The sequence below is a fragment of the Canis lupus genome, chromosome 11 (assembly GCF_011100685.1).
Source record: "Canis lupus familiaris isolate Mischka breed German Shepherd chromosome 11, alternate assembly UU_Cfam_GSD_1.0, whole genome shotgun sequence".
In the NCBI taxonomy this organism is placed as follows: Eukaryota; Metazoa; Chordata; class Mammalia; order Carnivora; family Canidae; genus Canis; species Canis lupus.
Genome location: NC_049232.1, coordinates 68,051,717 through 68,069,956, shown reverse-complemented (window position 1 = coordinate 68,069,956; position 18,240 = coordinate 68,051,717). Strand labels below are relative to the sequence as shown.

Sequence of the window (18,240 nt, the reverse complement as noted above, 5' to 3'; positions counted from 1 at the left end):
CTTTGATTTTTGTTGGTAAAAATGGAGTAACACTTAACTCAGAAGATTGGGAGGATTAAGCGAGGTGTCTGAACATACCTGGCAGTCTCTAGGCAGTAAGTGTCCTTTTAAGTGGTGGCTCTGCTATTTATCTCACTAGTACGAAACGCTACATCTAATTTATGCTCCTCAGCTGACTGCCTCCTTACAATGAAGTAATGTATATTCTCCAAGGGAACTGTTTTGCCAAAGGCTTACATGAAACGTGTTCATCTGATTGCTACCTCTAAATCTCTTGGAACAACCCCTCCCCCCAAAAAAAGTTTAATGGAACTAATTAGTAAAACTTAAACTTGAAAAACTAAAAACTTTTGTTAACACACTATATCCAAATTGCACGCTAATACACTAATGTTTGTTGTTAGTTACAAAGGTACCAATGAAAAATTATTTTTCACAGCCAATGATGGAGGAAATAGAACCCGTTAATACTTAAACAATAGTGAAGTGCCAAATGTCCAACAGAGGGTAGAACCGATAATTGAGAAGCTTAACAGGCACTCAAAATATGCAACTATTTGGCTATAATCAAAATTAAACCACACAGATTTAGTATATTCTCACATTCATAGTTTGCAGGACAGAGTGAGACAAAGCCACTGTCCATCTCTCCAGAACAGCAAATAGAAACTATTTTGAACATTCAAGGAAAAGTCAACATACAAGCCCTTCTCAAATGCTCTATATGCAATCCTTTCTTCTTCCAAACTCTTATATTTTTGTGAGAATTTACTGTGTCTTTGTGTTCGGCAGTTGTATACTTGAGGTGGAGAGAGGATAAGCTGACTGCTGCATGGCCAATGAGTACGAATTACAGAGTTCAGATCCAGTTTGCTAGGAGTCTGGCCCAGAAGGCAGTAGTCTCTACAAAAACAACTATTAGCAGAGTGCTTACTAAGGAGAGAGAAACTGGAATAAGCTATTATTTGATATACTTCGTTGTATCTCAAACCAAAAAACAAAACAACCCCCCCCCCCCCAAAAAAAAACCCAGGCACCAATGGGTTGGATTCAGAAAATGTCCAGCTATACAAAATAAGTCTTTAAAGAACAGTTTTTATCATAGGATTTTACTCTGTATCAAGTGTGTAATAAAGAAAGAAAGAGAAAAAGTCGATGTCAAGGAACAACACCTTTGGGATTTTCCCAGTCACCTCGCCATGAAAGGTACGTCCCCTAAATCACCCACACAAAGGAGGTGACACACAGACTTCCTTTTTGCTTTCTAAAAATTTCATTGCCATCTTGACACAACAGCCCAGCTTCGGGGTAACACAAAGGATGCCAAACCTCAAAGCAAAAAGGAAGACCTTTTCTGACAGGGCAAATGTTCAGTTCTGAGCTTCCCGATGCAGTCAGCATTCCAAGCAAACTCAACAGGAAGAGGTAAAATCTTCTTTACTGCAAACCCTGAGCATAGCTGTGGTCTACTTCTTCATCTCCCGTTCTCAAGGTAGAGGAAAGGTTCTGTCAAGGCATTGGTTAACCAGTGTGTAGGGAGAAATGCCTCTTTCCAAGAGGGCTCCCAGACTAGCTCCCAGTTCAGCTGCCTTGCTCTGTGGGTCACATGGAGTCCTGAAGCATGTACCATGTAATGGAAAGCCACGTTTCAAAATTAAAAATGTAGCCAGTCACAATCCTGAGTGCTGTGAAGGAGGCAACAGGGCATTCAAACAAAAGATTAATAAAAAACAATGTCTACACAGTCCGTGGCAAGGCTTGAAGATGAGAATTAGAATTTCAACTATGAAAGGAGTTCGTCAACACCCAGAGACTGGGCTCTCTATCTGGAGTGGAGGCTGACCTGGAAATCCAATTCTTTTGAGGGTCTATACATGGTAATTGGCAAAAAACATGATGAACTAAACAGGTCAATTCCTTTCTTTTAAAAATGGCCCTTAAGAAAGAGCTTGAGCTTAGAGTCCTTCTTCCCTGGTCCTGCCTATTCAGCCATCCAGAGCTTGAAGGTCCTGTCGTATGAGCAAGTGGCTATGAGCTGCCCATCAGAAGAGATGTCTAGGCCCATCACTTTGCCTTCATGGCCAGCCAGAGTCTTCAGTGGGGACCAGCCTGGGTGGGTCCAGATCTTGGCTGTGTTATCATAAGCACCAGTGAGCAGAAAATTCCCATGGATAGCTTTAAGAGAAAAGAAGGAGGAGCTGCTTGAGGAATTCAAGTATCAAAAGAGCAAAGAAAACAAAAGCACAAAAATCTGCTACAATATATGATTTCAAAAAAGAAGGTATTTCCCCATTTGGAAAAGCCCAATCTTCTCATCTACATTCCCACAAGGCCTCCAGGAGAAAAGGACTATAGGCAGACTTAGGGAAAAAAACAACAATATTAAGGGCTTGTGCCTCTTCCCCTGACCATCTGTTTAGAATAAATTAAGAATGCAGTGCTTACAACTTTCAGGGAAAAAAAGGACTCAAAGCATTATAGAAGTCTTCTTCACTTCCTAAAGCAAGCATGCTATGCCATAGCTTTGTCTGAAAATATGGTAGAGGAAAGGAACTTAGAATTTGCTCCTTTTTCAACAAAGGCCAAATTCTCTCCTGTTCCACTTCTAAGTTAAGCTAAAGCTTGGCATGCATTCCGCGGAAGTGCAATCTGTCTGTCCTGTGATTAGGCAAAATAGGAGGAAAGCTTACGCTCAAACTTGACACCAGTCACTAAGTTCTGATGGGCAGGGATGGTATAGACACAACGCCGTTGTCGAAGGTCCCACACTTTGCAGGTGTTGTCACCACTGCCAGTTGCAATGTGGTAGCTGTGGATCAGATGTAGTATCAAAGTTAGAAACAAAGACACATTCTGACCAATAACCCTTCCCGTTCCTCATGAGATTAGTTGATCTTACCCATTGGGGGAGAAATTTATTCCATAGATTTCTTTCAGGTGACCTTCTAGGAACATGATACACCGTCCTGTGCGCAAGTCCCAAACACGACCAAATGCATCCAGTCCCCTGACAAAATAATTTATAAGCAAACATTTTGAATCCATTTCTCCATGGAAGCAGGCACACGTAACAGGTGAACTATTGATCTGCCCCTGGCTATGTGGAAGAAGGCTTACCCAGTGCCAGCCAAAGACCCATCTTGATGGAAGGCAATGTCATACACACCCATGCTGTGGCCTTCCTGATGCAGGATCTCCTCTTGAGCCTCCAAATCCCATAAGCGCCACGAGCGGTCATAGCTACAATAAAAATCAAACTAATAATTAACTAGCAGATATTCAGTTCCTACAATGTGTGAAGTACTATAAATGCTTATAGCTTAAATTATGCTTCTGAAACTATTCATATAATCATATTAAGAAGAAATCCTTTTCTGGCATAAAAAATACTTCAACAACTAGTCATTATCTGTCTTGAGTGCTACCTGGGAAACCATGGACTTCCATAAATTTACTTCAGGGGCGATTTTAAGAATACCCAGAATGGCCCAGCAGAGACTGTAGCCTCCCTTCTTTTTCAATTCTACTGTTAACTCTTTTCATTCACTGAGTATTTGTTGGGCCTTAAATTGGATGTTGGGGATACAAAAATCAGTCATAAACAAATACATCTATGCAACAAATGAGAGAGGATAGAAAGAGACCCACACATTTTTGGTCAAATGATTTTGATGAGGCTACTAGAGCAATTTCAACAGGGAAAATAAAATCTCTTCAATAAATGGTGGTAGAGGGGCACTGGCTGGCTAAGTTGGTGAAGCATGCAACTCATCATAGGGTTGTCAGTTCAAGCTCCACGTGGGTGTAGACATTACTTAAATAAATAAAATTTAGATTCTGGGACACCTAGGTGGCTCAGTGGTTAAGCATCTGCCTTTGGCTCAGGTTGTGATCCCAGGGTCCTGGGATTGAGTCCTACATCAAGCTCCTTGCAGGGCGCCTGCTTCTCCCTCTGCCCATGTCTCTTTGCCTCTCTCTGTGTTTCTCATGAATAAATAAATAAAATCTTAATAAACTTAGGTTTTATTTTTTTAAGAAAGAGTGTGAGTGGTAAGCGAGAGAATTTTTTTAAAGATTTATTTTAGAGAGAGAACACAAGTGGGAGGGGCAGAGGGAAATGAAAGGAGAAACACAAGCAGACTCCACGCTGAGCCTGATGCAGGGCTCGATCCCAAAACCGCTGAGATCATGACCTGAGCCAAAACCAATAGTTGGACGCTAAATGACTGTGCTGCCCAGGAACCCTGGGAGAGAATTAAAAAAAAAAAAAAATTATTTATTTATTCATGAGAGAGAGAGAGAGAGAGAGAGAGAGAGAGAGAGGCAGAGATACAGGCAGAGGGAGAGGCAGGCACCATACAGGGAGCCTGATGTGGGACTCGATCCCAGGACTCCAGGACCACGTCCTGGGCTGAAGGCAGGCACTAGACTGCTGAGCCACCGAGGGATCCCCTGCGGGGAGAGAATCTTAAGCAGACTCTGTGCTGAGCATGAAGCCCAGTAGGGGGCTTGATCTCACAACTCTGAGATCAGGACCTGAGCTTCAATCAAGAGTCAGATGCTCAATTGACTGATCCACCCAGGCGCCCATTAAATAAATAAAACTTAAAACACCAAAACCCCCCCACAAAAAAACCCCACCTCAAATAAACGAAAAAATAATAATAGAACTGTTTGTGAAAATAAAAAAAACTCAATTAAAAAATATAGGTAAAGCACCTGGAGACTGCACAAAAGAAATGGTCAATAGCAGATGATAGAATGCTCAATACCAATAGTTGTAAGAGTAATAAAAATTAAAACTGAAATTTCACCACACAATTGACAGAATATGCAAAATGGTAAAACTGACACCACTGAATGTTGGCAGGGATGTGAAGAAATCAGAATTCTGGGAATGTAAAATTTATAACCAATTGGAAAAGAACAGGTGCAAGGTTTAAAATACTTAAACCTATATCTTCTCCATGACCTAGCAATTGCATTCTTGGGTATTTATTCAAGAGAAAGTAAAGAAAACATGTCTGCAAAAAGCATTATATAAAAATACTCACAGCAGCTTTATTCTAACCGACCCAAACCTGGAAATGGCCCCAATGTCCATCAAAGGAGAATGGATAATAAACTGTGGTAGAGTCATTCAACTAAATTGTCCTTAGCAATAAGAAGGAACTACTGAGACATGCAACAACATAAATGAAACTTTTTTTTTTTTTTAAGAGAAGGGGAAAGAGAAAGCGAGAGAGAATCTCAAGCGGGCTCCATCCATGTCCAGCACAGAGCCCCATGCAGGGCTCAATCTCACAACCCTGAGACCATGACCTGAGCTGAAAGGAGGAGTCAGATGCTCAACTGACTGAGCCCACCCAGATGCCCCTAAATGAATCCTTTTTTTTTTTTTTTTAAGATTTTATTTATTTATTTATTCACAAGAAACACAGAGAGAGACACAGCGACAGAGCAGACTCCCCACAGGGAGCCCAATGTGGGACTCGATCCCGGGACTCCAGGATCATGCCCTGAGCTGAAGGCAGATGCTCAACTGCGAGCCACCCAGGTGTCCCCCACCCCCCAAAATGAATCCTAAAAATATTATGTTGAGAAGACGTTAGGCACAGACACGTTCAGAGTATGAACAATTAATTTACGGTGATAGAAATTGTATCAGTGATTGTTTTGGAAGGGGGTGTCCACAGGGAAGGAGCATGAGGGAACTTTAAAGGGTGATGGAAATATTCTATTGACAAGGATGTGGGTTACATGAACGTATGCATTTGAAGTTGTGTACTGAAAATAAATCTATTCTACTGCATGTAAGTTACATTTTAATGAAAGAGTTCTCAGGGTCCCGATCAAGCCCTGCATCTGGCTCTGCACTCAGCATGAAGTCTGCTTACACCTACTTTCTCTCTCTCGAATAAATAAAATCTTAAAAGGGCACGGGGGGGAAGACAGATTTGTTTTTTGATATGTTTTTTAGAGATTTTTATTTTTAAGTAATCTCTACATCCAATGTGAGTTTTGAACTTATAGCCCCAAGATCTAGAGTCGTATGCTCTACCAGCTAAGCCAGCCAGACACCCCAGAAAGGGAGACCAATTTATAAGCAGAGATTATAATACAATGTGTGAGAGGGGAAAAAACCCACAAAACACCACTAGTACTGGTCAAAAAAGACTAAAAATTCTAGTTTTCTGGCAATTAATAAATGAAATTTCAGATTAACTGCAATTTAAAAGCAAATCCACCCGGTCCTAACTTCACAATATATTCTCTTCTGATTTATTGAAGTCCAAGAAAATCTTACTTGAAGATCTCTGTTCTTAAAATTTCCTTGGCAGTTAGTCCTAAGGGTTAACAAGATGCCATGGGCCTCTATGGATAGAACAATAAGAGGATGTCTTACCAGGTGGTGCCCAAGAAACGTCCTGATGGATGCCACATTACACGTGCCACACGCACTGTATGGCCTTCAATGTCCGCCACTGGCTCGTCACTGGAAAAGAATCAAGTATATGTAAGTAAATTATTTCACAGTCATAAATATTCATTGAATTTATTAATTGTTGTGACAGATGCACCCATTCTGTATGATTTAAGAGCCTGAACTGTAATTAAACTCATTCTTTGTTAAAAATGCAGGGCTTAGGGACACCTGGATGGCTCAGTGGTTGAGCATCTGCCTTCGGCTCAGAGAGTGACCCGAGATTCCAGGATTGAGTCCCTCATCGGGATCTCTGAAGGGAGTCTGCTTCTCCCTCTGCCTCTGACTCTCTGTGTCTCTCATGAATAAATTAATCTTAAAAAAAAAAATGCAGGGCCTGAAAAAAAAAAAATACAGAGCTACCAACATTTTATGTCATTTCCCAAAATTTTGAAAATACTTGGGAGTATTTCATGTGCTCATAGGGCAAAACTGCCCATAGCACTTCAAGAAACACTATCTTTCTATATCTCAATTCAATATGTTAATCAATGCTCAATGCTATTATCATTTAGTGTTAGAGAAAATAAAAGATAAATCAGACAACCAAAAGTCTCTTTACGCCAAAAGAGTGCTGAGATTCCAGGAAAAAAACATATTTTGATGGATATGTAAAGCTACAGAAATCAACTAGTTTTGGTATGAGTGAATTACAGATAAATTTTTCTCAAACTTTAGCTTGTTGTAGAATACACAGGAAAAAAGGAACTCCTAAATAGAGGCTTAGTTTCCTTTGGTGGCCATTAAATTCTACTCCCCAGTAACCACAGAAAAAAAAAATTGAAACACCAGTGATGAAAGGAAGTAAACACGAACCCTAAAGAGGGCAATTAAAAAGGGAACTTTGTCAATGTGCATACATAGAACTAATCAAAGCCCTAGGGGAACAAATATTGCTAAGTGATACCAAAGCCAATTAAAACTCGCTGTGCTCATGGTAAGACCCTGTCTGGCAAAGAGTAGAGACACTAATTAGCTTTTGTACAAAAACCTGGCAGAAAAGTTGCATGTGCTTTCCCAAAGAAAACTAAGCAACTGAATTCAGATTTTAGCCAACACAGTGCTTTCACAAATTTCTTGGAAGACAATAATCATAAACACATTAAAAACACCCCAGACTGTTGTGATGGGAAAATACAGCCTAGGTAAAGGAGAATGTTGGTGGGAGGAGACATCACTTCTTAGCAATAATGCCTCAGAACTTCATTGTCCTCTCCCCTACGGCCGTTTGCTAGAAGCCAATGTGCTGCCAAGAATATTATCTTTAGTCAATCTACCAAATAATGCATTTTCTCCAAGTCAGTGTACTGCACAGGAGGTGTAAATAGATTTTTCCAGAATAACTGGACTGGGAAAACAATGGCCACTACGTTGGAGGCAAAAATCTAGGTCCAAAGTTAACAAATATGAAAGACCTAACACGAACTCCTCCACTGAAAAGAGGTCAAGAAAGAAATCCCACATTCTATGTTCACACCAAGTTCCCTGCACTCTTAGACCATTTCTGAGGTTAGATGCCAGATTTTCAGGTCCTAAGGACCAATCGAACAACTATTTACTTTAATGACTGAAGTATGAGCAGATCAGTAACGTTCACCTGTCAAGGCTCCAAAGCTTCACAGAACCATCCGCAGCACAAGAGGCCAGATTGACATCTTTTTGGTCCAAGGACACGGTGGATTTTGGATGGAATACAATTGCGCCTACGTTTGTGTTATGGCCTGAAGGGGTATAAGAGATCAATGTTAAAGGGTTCCCACCAATTTATGTGTGAAAACAGACTACGATGCATAACACAATATATATTAGGGAACATGTAGACCAATAAGGTTTGAAGTGACTACTAAATTACTAAAAACAAAACAAAACAAAACTATTTTAAATTACATTTGAAAAAAAACAAAACACAGACAACCTTTATTTTTTTTGGCTCAGAGACTGCACAATGCCACAGTGTGGCTAGACATGAGAGAAAAGTGGTTTGTGCATGAAGTCACCATCTTCCAGCCTTGTGGTCAGAGAGAACCCAACCAAGTTATTTCAGGTCAAGAATGAATCTTGTGTGTACTGGGTCTGAGGGTCAAGTAGGGTATTAGAGTCTTACAGTTTGACAGGGTTCACATTGGGAAAAAGTGAGATTTAAACAAGATTCTAACTCACCTCGGAGGGTGTGAAGCAGATTGCAATCGGGAACTGACCAGAGCTTGCAAAGCCCACTCCTAACAAATACAAAGGAAAGCATCTCAGCCAGGGTTGGTCTGGGAAGGAAAAGGTACCTTGGTGACATTCCTAAAGGACAATCTTTTCTCGCCCCCAGTAAATTTGACAGTGGCACACAGGAAGAGAAAACTACTGGGCTTCTCATTCGATGGTTCATAGAAGAAAGCTAATCCATGTCTCATGCAGCCAAGAGCTTCTATAGGACTACAGTTAATCTAGTACAAGTTGCTATTCTCCTTAATGTTTGGATTGATTGGTGAGGAAAGGTAGAATGCATTACATTATCAACAATATTAATAACGATACTATCTCCTTAAAAAAGGAATAGCATTTTGCTAACAAAATACTTAATATTTTTTTTAAGGACCCTTAATTTCAGGGAATTTCCAACAAATTACTTTCATAACACCTCAAATGATCCTGATAGCAAACATATGAAGTACAGAATGTAGTAGGAATGACTATTTCTATTTTTTTTATTTTATTTTATTTTATTTTTTTTTTTGACTATTTCTATTTTTAAGAGAGGAAGAGATGGAGGGATGCGAGGTCCTTGGCTTTCTCCTGAACCAGTGTCAATTTCTACCTAGTCAAGTAGTTTCTCTGCATACATTAGGAAGCTTCCCTTCTCACTAAATGGGCATGTCCCACCAAAATAACTAAATAGGAACAAAAAACCCCAAAGTTATTACATCCTAAGAGTTTTCTGCATATGTGGCAATAACTAGAAAACAAAGATAAATAATTCATGTTTACAGAGTCCCTACCACATACCATGCTCTATTAAGGTAAAACGGTTTACAACATCATCTCAGCCTACTTTACAGATAAGGAAACTGAAGCTTACCGAGTATCCTGCCTGGGTTACCTAACTAAAAAAGAAAAGCTATATTGAAGCATGGAAACTGGTCAATCAATAAACTCCCTATGTATCTGTTCCAAGATGCTAGTGTCAAGAACATGACTGACATGTCACGGGTTTCTGGAGTCCCCTGTGAACAGAAAGGATCGCTAAGCGTAGACTATCTTGTATAATATAACAACTGAGCACTGGCATCTCTGATTTGGTATGATGAGAAGCGAGACAATGACATATAAATGACTTTTTCCCTCCTTGAATCTGCCCTCCACTTAAATGGGACTTACCAACAAGCTGTGGCCAGCATTTTGGAATTAGGACTAAAGTGGCAGTAGGAGATAGGCCGATCATCCCCAATCTGACTGCAGAAATTATTCAAAGACTTAAAAAAAGAAAAAAAAAGACAAACAGTAATCATTAATAGGCTAATCCCAGAGTTTTTTTTTGGCTTTCCCACAGCCAAGAAAAAAACCAACTTTCTGGTTTTAGCCCACCACCCCCAAGATTCTTTTATACTTCTCTTGTTTTGTTTAAAGATTTTATTTATTCAAAAAAAAAAAAAAAAAAAAAAAAAAAAAAGATTTTATTTATTCATGAGAGACACAGACAGCAAGGCAGAAACACAGGCAAAGGGAGAAGCAGGCACCCTGCAAGGAGCCTGATGTGGGGCTCGATCTCGGATCCCAGGATCATGCCCTGAGCTGAAGGCAGATGCTTAACCGCTGACCCACCCAGGCGTCCCTATGCTTCTTTTGTTAAGAGACACTTACTTTCATGGATGGAATTAAGGCTTACTTTGAATTCTAGCATGTGATACTACACTCGTAGTATCACTAGCTTCTGTGTCAGCTCAACATACACAAGAAACCCACGGAGAGAGCTGAAGTACAGCTCTGAAATATTAAAAGAGAATTAAAAAGCAGAACCAAGGCTTCTGCTGAGTACTAAGCATAGTGGGTTCCCACCATACTAACTGATGGCTCCTTGCAAATAGCAAGTGTAAGCAGTTGCCTTTACCTTTCAAGAGGCAGGCCAAAGTAGGCCAAAATATTCAGTACTGAATATTTAAGAGCCCTTACTATATTGGAAATCACTGAGGACATCTTACCCGGAGAGATTTGTGCAGCTCTTGCATCTGGGAGGTCCTAGTTGTCTCAGGAATTTCTTTATGGAGACGAGCCTCTTCCAGGCGTTTCATTGCCCTGTAGACACAGACACACTATTACCAGGAGCAAACAGGTTAAAAAAAAGGTCCACATGAGTATCCCTACCACTCAATTTCATGTAACTGCAGTCTTGAGAAAACAGATCCTGAGAGAAAACATGAAAAAAATATGCTTCTTTCTCCTTTTGAGAGGCTCTCTTTACCTGGGCAGTGAATAATTAGCAATCCATAGTCTAGCAACCTTCAGGCTGTTTGGTCCTTCATGATACCAGGTTTGCTGATACTGAAAGTGAAATTAAGAGCAGAAATGTTAATGTTAAGTCTGAAGCATTCCTGCCCCTCTCATAGCTGTCAATTCTCTATTGTAACTGCCCAGAAAAAAAAAAAAGGTGAATCGATTCGGTAATAGGATGAAATCAGGCATGTGTACTTTCTATAGTGTTTTTATGAACTCTTATAGGATGGCTTCTGGTTTCCTTGTTAAAAGTTATACCAGAAATGCTATGGTTTTTATGCTGAATAGGAAACTCACTTATATTCACTTATACCTACACAGGAACCACAAACTACTGCCAACAACTATTCCTGAATGGTGGAATCCTCACATTCCCTTCCCCTGGCAAAGCAAACCTTGAAAACAGAAAATGAAAGAAGCAACCCTTCATTTCCTTCCCTTTCATACTATGAAGCCGAAGACAATTTTTACCTCTTCTTTGGACTTCTTAGATTTCTCATCATCTTTTTTGGTCTTTTTTAAGGCATCAGTACCAACCACTGATAGGATATTTCTCAGCCTGTAACAGAAAAGATCAGAATTTGAATGAGATTGTGAAAAGTATGTTTTAAGAAGGGAGAAAGCTTCTCCTACTCTCACCATTTAATTGCCAAACAATTTTCTTTAAGAGTCAAGTTGTTGTGTCTCAACTCCCAGTGTGATTTCCTTTTTTAAAATATTTTAAAAAATAATCTCTACACTCAGCGTGAGGCTCGAACTCACAATCCTAAAACCAAGAGTCGTATGCTCTTCTGAATGAATCTGCCAGGCCCCCTCCACCCCTCACAGTGTGATTTTAATCACTCATTCTCTTTATTTGAAGATTCCCTAATTTCAACTATAAGCGATTACCCTCTTCAATTTAGTCAACCAGCCCCAACACTGCTACCACTTGGTCTGTGAAGACAGCCAACCTTGCTCAATGCCACAATGTGCTGGATACTAATTGAGGTGCTAAGTGTACAGAAATGACTAAGAGGCAGTTTTTTATTCCAAGTAACATAATCCTGGTAGTGTGGAGAAGCTGGGTGGACAGGAAGTACCAAGGAACCACAATACATCATGTTAAGTATTATGACAGTGGTTAAGTACTAAGTGCTAAGGGAGGACATAAAAGAAATACCCAACCTTGGCTTGGAGGGAGAACCAGGGAAGGTTTCACTGAGGAGGTATTTCCTGCACTGAGTACTCAATTAGTAAGGTCGAGAAGTTAAGAATGGAAAAGGACAGCTGAAGCAGAGGGTTCAACAAAGGTAAAGGTCTGGAGGTAAGAAAAGCATGATCAGCTTGGAATCACAAATATTTCAGAATGGCTGGAGCATGGAGTACCAAAAAAGAGCTGGTGAGAGAGAGAGAGCTGCTAACCTAAGTAGGGGCCAGTTACAAAGAGCTCCTCATGCCATGGTAAGGAGGGTTGATGTTTGAGAAAGATTCCCTAGGGAAGCAGAGAGAATGGACTGAAGAGGAAATGATAAAGGCAGGAAAATCAGTCTACTATTTCGGAATCCTTGGACTTTCAATGGTGGACTGAATTAACACAGTGGCAGGAGGGACTCAAGATGTTCATCTAAGGGTCACGATAATAAGTTAGACTTTGCAGTTGGTTGGAAGACAAATTATAACAATAATAAATGCCTACCCTTTGAAAATGCTGTTAGGAAAGCAACATACCATGACAGACAATAATGGAGGGGTTTACTTTATAAGGGATCAGGTGATAAAAGTCTTCTTTGACAAGGTGGTATTTATGCTGAAAGCAAAAGGATAAAAAGGCTTTTAAAGGCAAGAGAGGGGGGAAAAAAGAAAAAAATTAAGTAGAAAAACAGAAAAAGAGTTTGACTATTCCAGGAAGACCCTTAAGGCTACTAAGTCTACTAAATTGGGAAAGAGTAGCACAAGAAGTTGAAGAGCACGATCAGCAGTTTTTTACTCTATGTTTAATAAGAAGACACTGATGGATTTTAAGCAAGCAATTAACACAACATGTGTGGGGCTACTACAACAATCCAGGTGTGAAAGCAATGAAGGTAGAGAAAAGAGGACACACCAGAGATACATTTCAGTCCATATCTAGAAATAGACTAGATTTTGCTGATGGATTATAAAGGAGGGGAGGCAACTGAAACCTGTGAATGATAGTGTTATTTCCAAGAATAGAAGGGTGGGAAATAGAGGAGTTCAATCTAGACACGTCCAGTTTGAATTACCTACAGAAAACCTAGGCGACAGAGATCTGAAAGTCATCAGAATATACACAGTCAATGATGCCACGGGAGTGGATCTGATCGCCCAAGTGAGTGTAGAGTAAGGGCAAAGAACTGCAATATATATATAGCTCAGGCAGGGAAAAAAAAGCTTAGAAGAATTAGAGAAACAGGAAATTTAGGGAAATTAAGATTTTGTTTTACGAAAGGGAGTGTTTCAAGGAGGGAGTGGCTGACAGGGCTAGTCTTGATAAAGATGAGTTAGTGATCTTAATGAAGAGCAGTTTCGATGTGGCAGCAGTTAGCCAGTTTGCAGTGGGCCAAAGAGCAAATGAGGGGAAGGGCTTAGAGAGAGTCAACACACTGAGTGAGGAGCAGCTGAGCCTCAAGGGGAAGGGGACTGTGGCGGGAGGGGCAGGGTATCACCCATGGTTCAGAGGGGTCATGCCCAGGGTGCATGGGTCACTGTTCTCCAAGTGCCAGGGGTAGGCAGGGGGTGGCACGGAGCACCTCCGCCAACACTGTGCTCTGGTAGAGAAAGCACTGACCTGTGCACTCCACAAGTTCCACTCTTCTCAAGTATCTTCTGCACCTCTCCCCCATTAGGACTAGTCCCCTCCCATCTGGGAGCCCGGTTTTCTTTCTGTCCTTTAGTCTTTCCTGGCACCCAACCATCTGCCACCCAGGGGTGCCCCTTCCTCTCCTATCCTCCCACCTTTGTAGCCAGCCAGGTTGGCTTTGTAAGGTACTGGGTTGGTACACAGTGGGTTTTTCTCTTACAATTTAAATAGGCTCAGTATTACTGGTTCTATTTAATGGACATGAGATATGGTAGAAGTTTTTAAGTGATTGAATCCGCAGACTATGCAAATCAGGAAAAAAATGGCGAAAGGCAGAGATGGGACAGTGGAAAGACAAAGGAGGTCCTCATCACTGCATATGACTGACGAAGAGACTCCACAAACTTAAAATCACAAAAGGAGTATCATCTCAACAAAGTGCCCCCTTTCAATAATAAACCTCAAATACTTATTCTGTTTTATGACACTGACAGAGATGTATGTGTCTAAATTTTAAAAGTTTGACAATAGGGATGCCTGGATGGCTCAGCAGTTGAGCGTCTGCCTTCAGCTCAGGTCCTGATCCTGGGATCCAGGATCGAGTCCCACATCGGGCTCCTTGTGGGGAGTCAGCTTCTCCCTCTGCCTAGGTCTCTGTCTCTCTCATGAATAAATAAATAAAATCTTTAAAAATAAATAAATAAATGTTTGCCAATAAATATTTACTCATAATTCCATATTGGAGAGGGCAGGTTTGCACGTTAACACCCTATTCACAGTTTATTTATTTATTTATTTTTAAAGATTTTATTTATTTATTCATGAGAATACACAGAGAGGAGAGAGAGCGAGGCAGAGACACAGGCAGAGGGAGAAGCAGGCTCCATGCAGGGAGCCCGACGTGGGACTCGAACCCAGGACTCCAGGATCACACCCTGAGCCGTAGGCGGCGCTAAACCGCTGAGCCACCGGGGCTGCCCCTACAGTTTATTTTTTTTAACTTTTTTTTTTTTTTTTTTTTTTTAATTTTTATTCATTTATGATAGTCACAGAGAGAGAGAGAGAGGTGCAGAGACACAGACAGAGGGAGAAGCAGGCTCCATGCACCGGGAGCCCGACGTGGGATTCGATCCCGGGTCTCCAGGATCGCGCCCTGGGCCAAAGGCAGGCGCCAAACCGCTGCGCCACCCAGGGATCCCCAGTTTATTTTTTTTAAGAGAGAGAGAGAGAGAGAGGCAGGCAGGCGGAGAAGCAGACTTCATGCAGGAAGCCCGATGTGGGACCCGATCCCAGGACCCTGGGATCATGACTTGAGCCAATGGCAGGCGCTAAACTGCTGAGCCACCCAGGGATCCCCCCTATTCAGTTTATAAAGAAAAATTAGTAGTAGAATAAAAAACTAGCCTACTGAGATCACGGGCTAACTATATAAAAACAACTTAGTAAGATTTTTCTGTTTACATTACCTAAGATGTTCTATTAAAGTTTTAGGTATAACTGAAATTTGAAAGTAGAACCTTGTGATTAAAAAGAGAGAAAATATTTAGAAAGGGCACCTTTCTCTTCTTTCAGCAGGACCCTCTCCAAAAAGTGTGATGGGCTCCCCCAAGGCTCTAAGGCAAGCCTTGACCTCTGAGTCATCAGTGGAAACATTGATTTGCCGGGCTCGCTTTCTTCTCTCAAACTCAGCTAACACTTCGGCCTGTCGTTCACTGATGTGCTCTTCAATTTCAAACACCTCTCCTATAAGAAGAACAGGTAATATCAGCATTATCACTAGATCTTCAAACAGAGGGGAAAATAATTTCTTACAATTGCAGTCTGTGTATCCTCTAGGAACTAATTTATTACATACTTTATTGTTTCTCAGTTTATTAAATTTTGCTAAACACAAAAAACTAAATGATAGCTCATTTAAAATTACTTAAGTCATCTTTTTTTTTTTTTTTTAAAGATTTTATTTATTTACGAGAGAGAGCGAGAGAGACAGTGCAGGAGTGCAGGGAGGAACAGAGGGAGGAGAAGCAGACTCCCTGTAGAGCAGGGAGCCCAACACAGGGCTCAGAACCTACCACCCTGAGATCGCGACATGAGCCAAAACCAAGAGTTGGACGCTTAACCAACTGAGCCACGCAGGCTTACCTCACATCATCTTGTTTTGACAACCTTACATCTACATACACACATAACTTAGAGGAGATCAGAAAGTAGAAGTACAAAGCACTTTCAGCAAATGAGTTAACTAGATCTTCTATCCAGAAGATAAAATAGATACAGTACTTTAACACTTGCCAAACCTATTCTCTAAACCAGCCCCAGCTGAGGATATCTATGACTTTAACTAGTAAACTGGAGAAAATTACCATTAAAGGGCTTTCCCTTAACTATAGACTTTTTGGATAACCTAGCAGTTAGTTTTAAAACCAACACTGGGGCATCTGGGTGGCTTAGTCGGTTAAGCATCTGCCTTTCGCTCAGGTCATGATCCCATAGTCCTGGGATCGAGTCTCAAGTGAGGCTTCCTGCTCAGTGGGGTATCTGCTTCTCTGCCCCTCCCTGGCTCATGCTCTAATAAATAAATAATAAAATAAATAAATAAAACACACACTGACTATGAGGATTTTTTTTTTTTTAAGTGTGGGTGTGGAGCCCAACTCTGGGCTTGAACTCACAACCTTGGGTGGTTCAGCGGTTGAGCATCTGCCTTCGGCTCAGGACATGATCCTGGAGTCCCAGGATCGAGTCCTGCGTCGGGCTCCCTGCATGGAGCCTGCTTCTCCCTCTGCCTTTGTCTCTGCCTCTCTCTGTCTCTCTCTCTCTCTCATAAAAAATAAATAAAATCTTAAAAAAATAAATAAATAAAATCTTTATGGGATCCCTGGGTGGCTCAGTGGTTTAGAGCCTGCCTTTGGACCAGGGTGGGATCCTGGGGTCGGGTCCCATGTCGGGCTCCCTGTATGGAGCCTGCTTCTGACTCTGCCTATGTTTCTGCCTCTCTCTCTCTCTCTCTGTCTCTCATGAATAAATAAATAAAATCTTAAAAAAAAAAAAAAAAAAAAAGAAAGAAAAAGGCTCTCTAGATGATGCTAACCAGGGTAGGCAAAGGATGGCCTTACATAGATCCAAGTTTAACTAACATTTTTGATATTATAATACAAAGATAAAGAGGGACTCACAATTTGCATCTTACCAGAGGTTATGTTAATATTTCCTGCTTCAATTCCAGCTTTAAGTCCTTCTTTTCCCAAAATCCCAGACTCTCCTTTGGCCAGACGCTCCCTCTCCTTCTCTTCCAAACTTCCGTAATAGATGTGTGGTTTCTTCACAACAGGAGCAACTAAGTCATCAGGTGCCTTAGTTTTGGTTGCCTGATAAATCAAAGACACGGATTAACCTAAGGTCTGATACTAACCACTTATTAGGCTTCCCCCAAAGGATGGAGCTCATCCTGAGCTTCAATCCTATTTTCCCCCCAAATGAAAAGGACAGGTCGGACACCAGTTCAGGTTATCTTCACTGACTGGGGGGCGGGGTGTCTCTCCAAGCTACTTAGGTTCTGCAGACGGGAAGAGGCTAATAGAACTAGTCCATCATTATTCTTGGTAACTTTTCTATCAAAGATTTGCTTTGGAACATGTCTGCATCATTCCGTGGCAACCTCTTCTTGGGTTTTATGAAATTTCCAAGGTTACCCCTCATCACAGGGGCAGTATCAAGGAGAACAACCAACGCAGTATTAAAGGGGGGCAAGTTAGTTACTTTTCGGTACATTTCAAACGTTTTCAGAGTAAGGCAACACATATGAAGTTAGGAGGCCAAACTGCAATGAAGTCTGACACAGACGTGAATCTGGGCCTTCTAGAGCTCAGGTTTTGGAGCAGTCGGAAGAGGTATTTACCGTTCGGGCCTGTAGTGAGGGGTGCAAATGAATTAAAACACGGGAACGGGGGGATCCCTGGGTGGCTCAGCCGTTTAGCGCTGCCTTCGGCCCAGGGCGTGATCCTGGAGTCCAGGGATCGAGTCCCGCATCAGGCTCCCTGCCTTGAGCCTGCTTCTCCTCCCTCTGCCTGTGCCTCTGCCCCTTTCTCTGTGTCTCTCATGAATGAATGAATAAAATCTTTACAAAAATAAAAATAAATAAAACACGGGAACGTACTTCGGGGTCTGGAAAACGCTGCTCCTCTAAGGACCGAGTCTCTCAGCCTTTCACCTCCGACCTCCACCGCCTTAGCCCGTTCCCCGAGGGACCCCATTTCGCAGGAACCGCCCCCCCAGCCCCTTCCGCGCTCCCCGCCAGAGTGAGTGGAGTTCCGTACCGTGGAGGCGGCTCGTGAGGAAGCCATGCTGAGCTCCGCGGCCGCCAAACCCCGGCGAAAGCCGAGCTCTGCGTTTTCAGACCGTCCACCGCGCGCCCGGCAAAGCGGAACTGCGTCACTGGCCGGAAGTGGGCCGACGCAGCGTCGTGGGTGGCGTG

General features: G+C 41.7%; 1 protein-coding gene across 2 annotated transcripts; it reads right to left on the bottom strand.

Annotated features, from left to right (window-relative positions):
* Positions 1-546: 546 nt before the first annotated feature.
* Positions 547-18,237, bottom strand: PRPF4 (pre-mRNA processing factor 4). Of its 2 annotated transcripts, XM_038553146.1 has the most exons (14): positions 18,083-18,237; positions 16,957-17,134; positions 15,323-15,509; positions 11,435-11,522; positions 10,932-11,011; positions 10,672-10,765; positions 9,851-9,945; positions 8,645-8,703; positions 8,082-8,205; positions 6,407-6,496; positions 3,118-3,240; positions 2,900-3,007; positions 2,691-2,809; positions 547-2,175 (listed from the first exon to the last, which is right to left on the bottom strand). In XM_038553146.1, exons 1-14 carry the CDS (start codon positions 18,107-18,109, stop codon positions 1,982-1,984), a joined length of 1,566 nt encoding a protein of 521 aa, XP_038409074.1. In that variant the 5' UTR covers positions 18,110-18,237; the 3' UTR covers positions 547-1,981. The 2 variants fall into 2 exon arrangements, with proteins under 2 accessions (XP_038409074.1, XP_038409075.1); XM_038553147.1 differs by lacking the exons at positions 10,672-10,765; positions 10,932-11,011; positions 11,435-11,522; ... (1 more) ...; positions 16,957-17,134; positions 18,083-18,237 and having other exon boundaries at positions 8,645-8,742.
* Between the last annotated feature and the right edge of the window lie 3 nt (positions 18,238-18,240).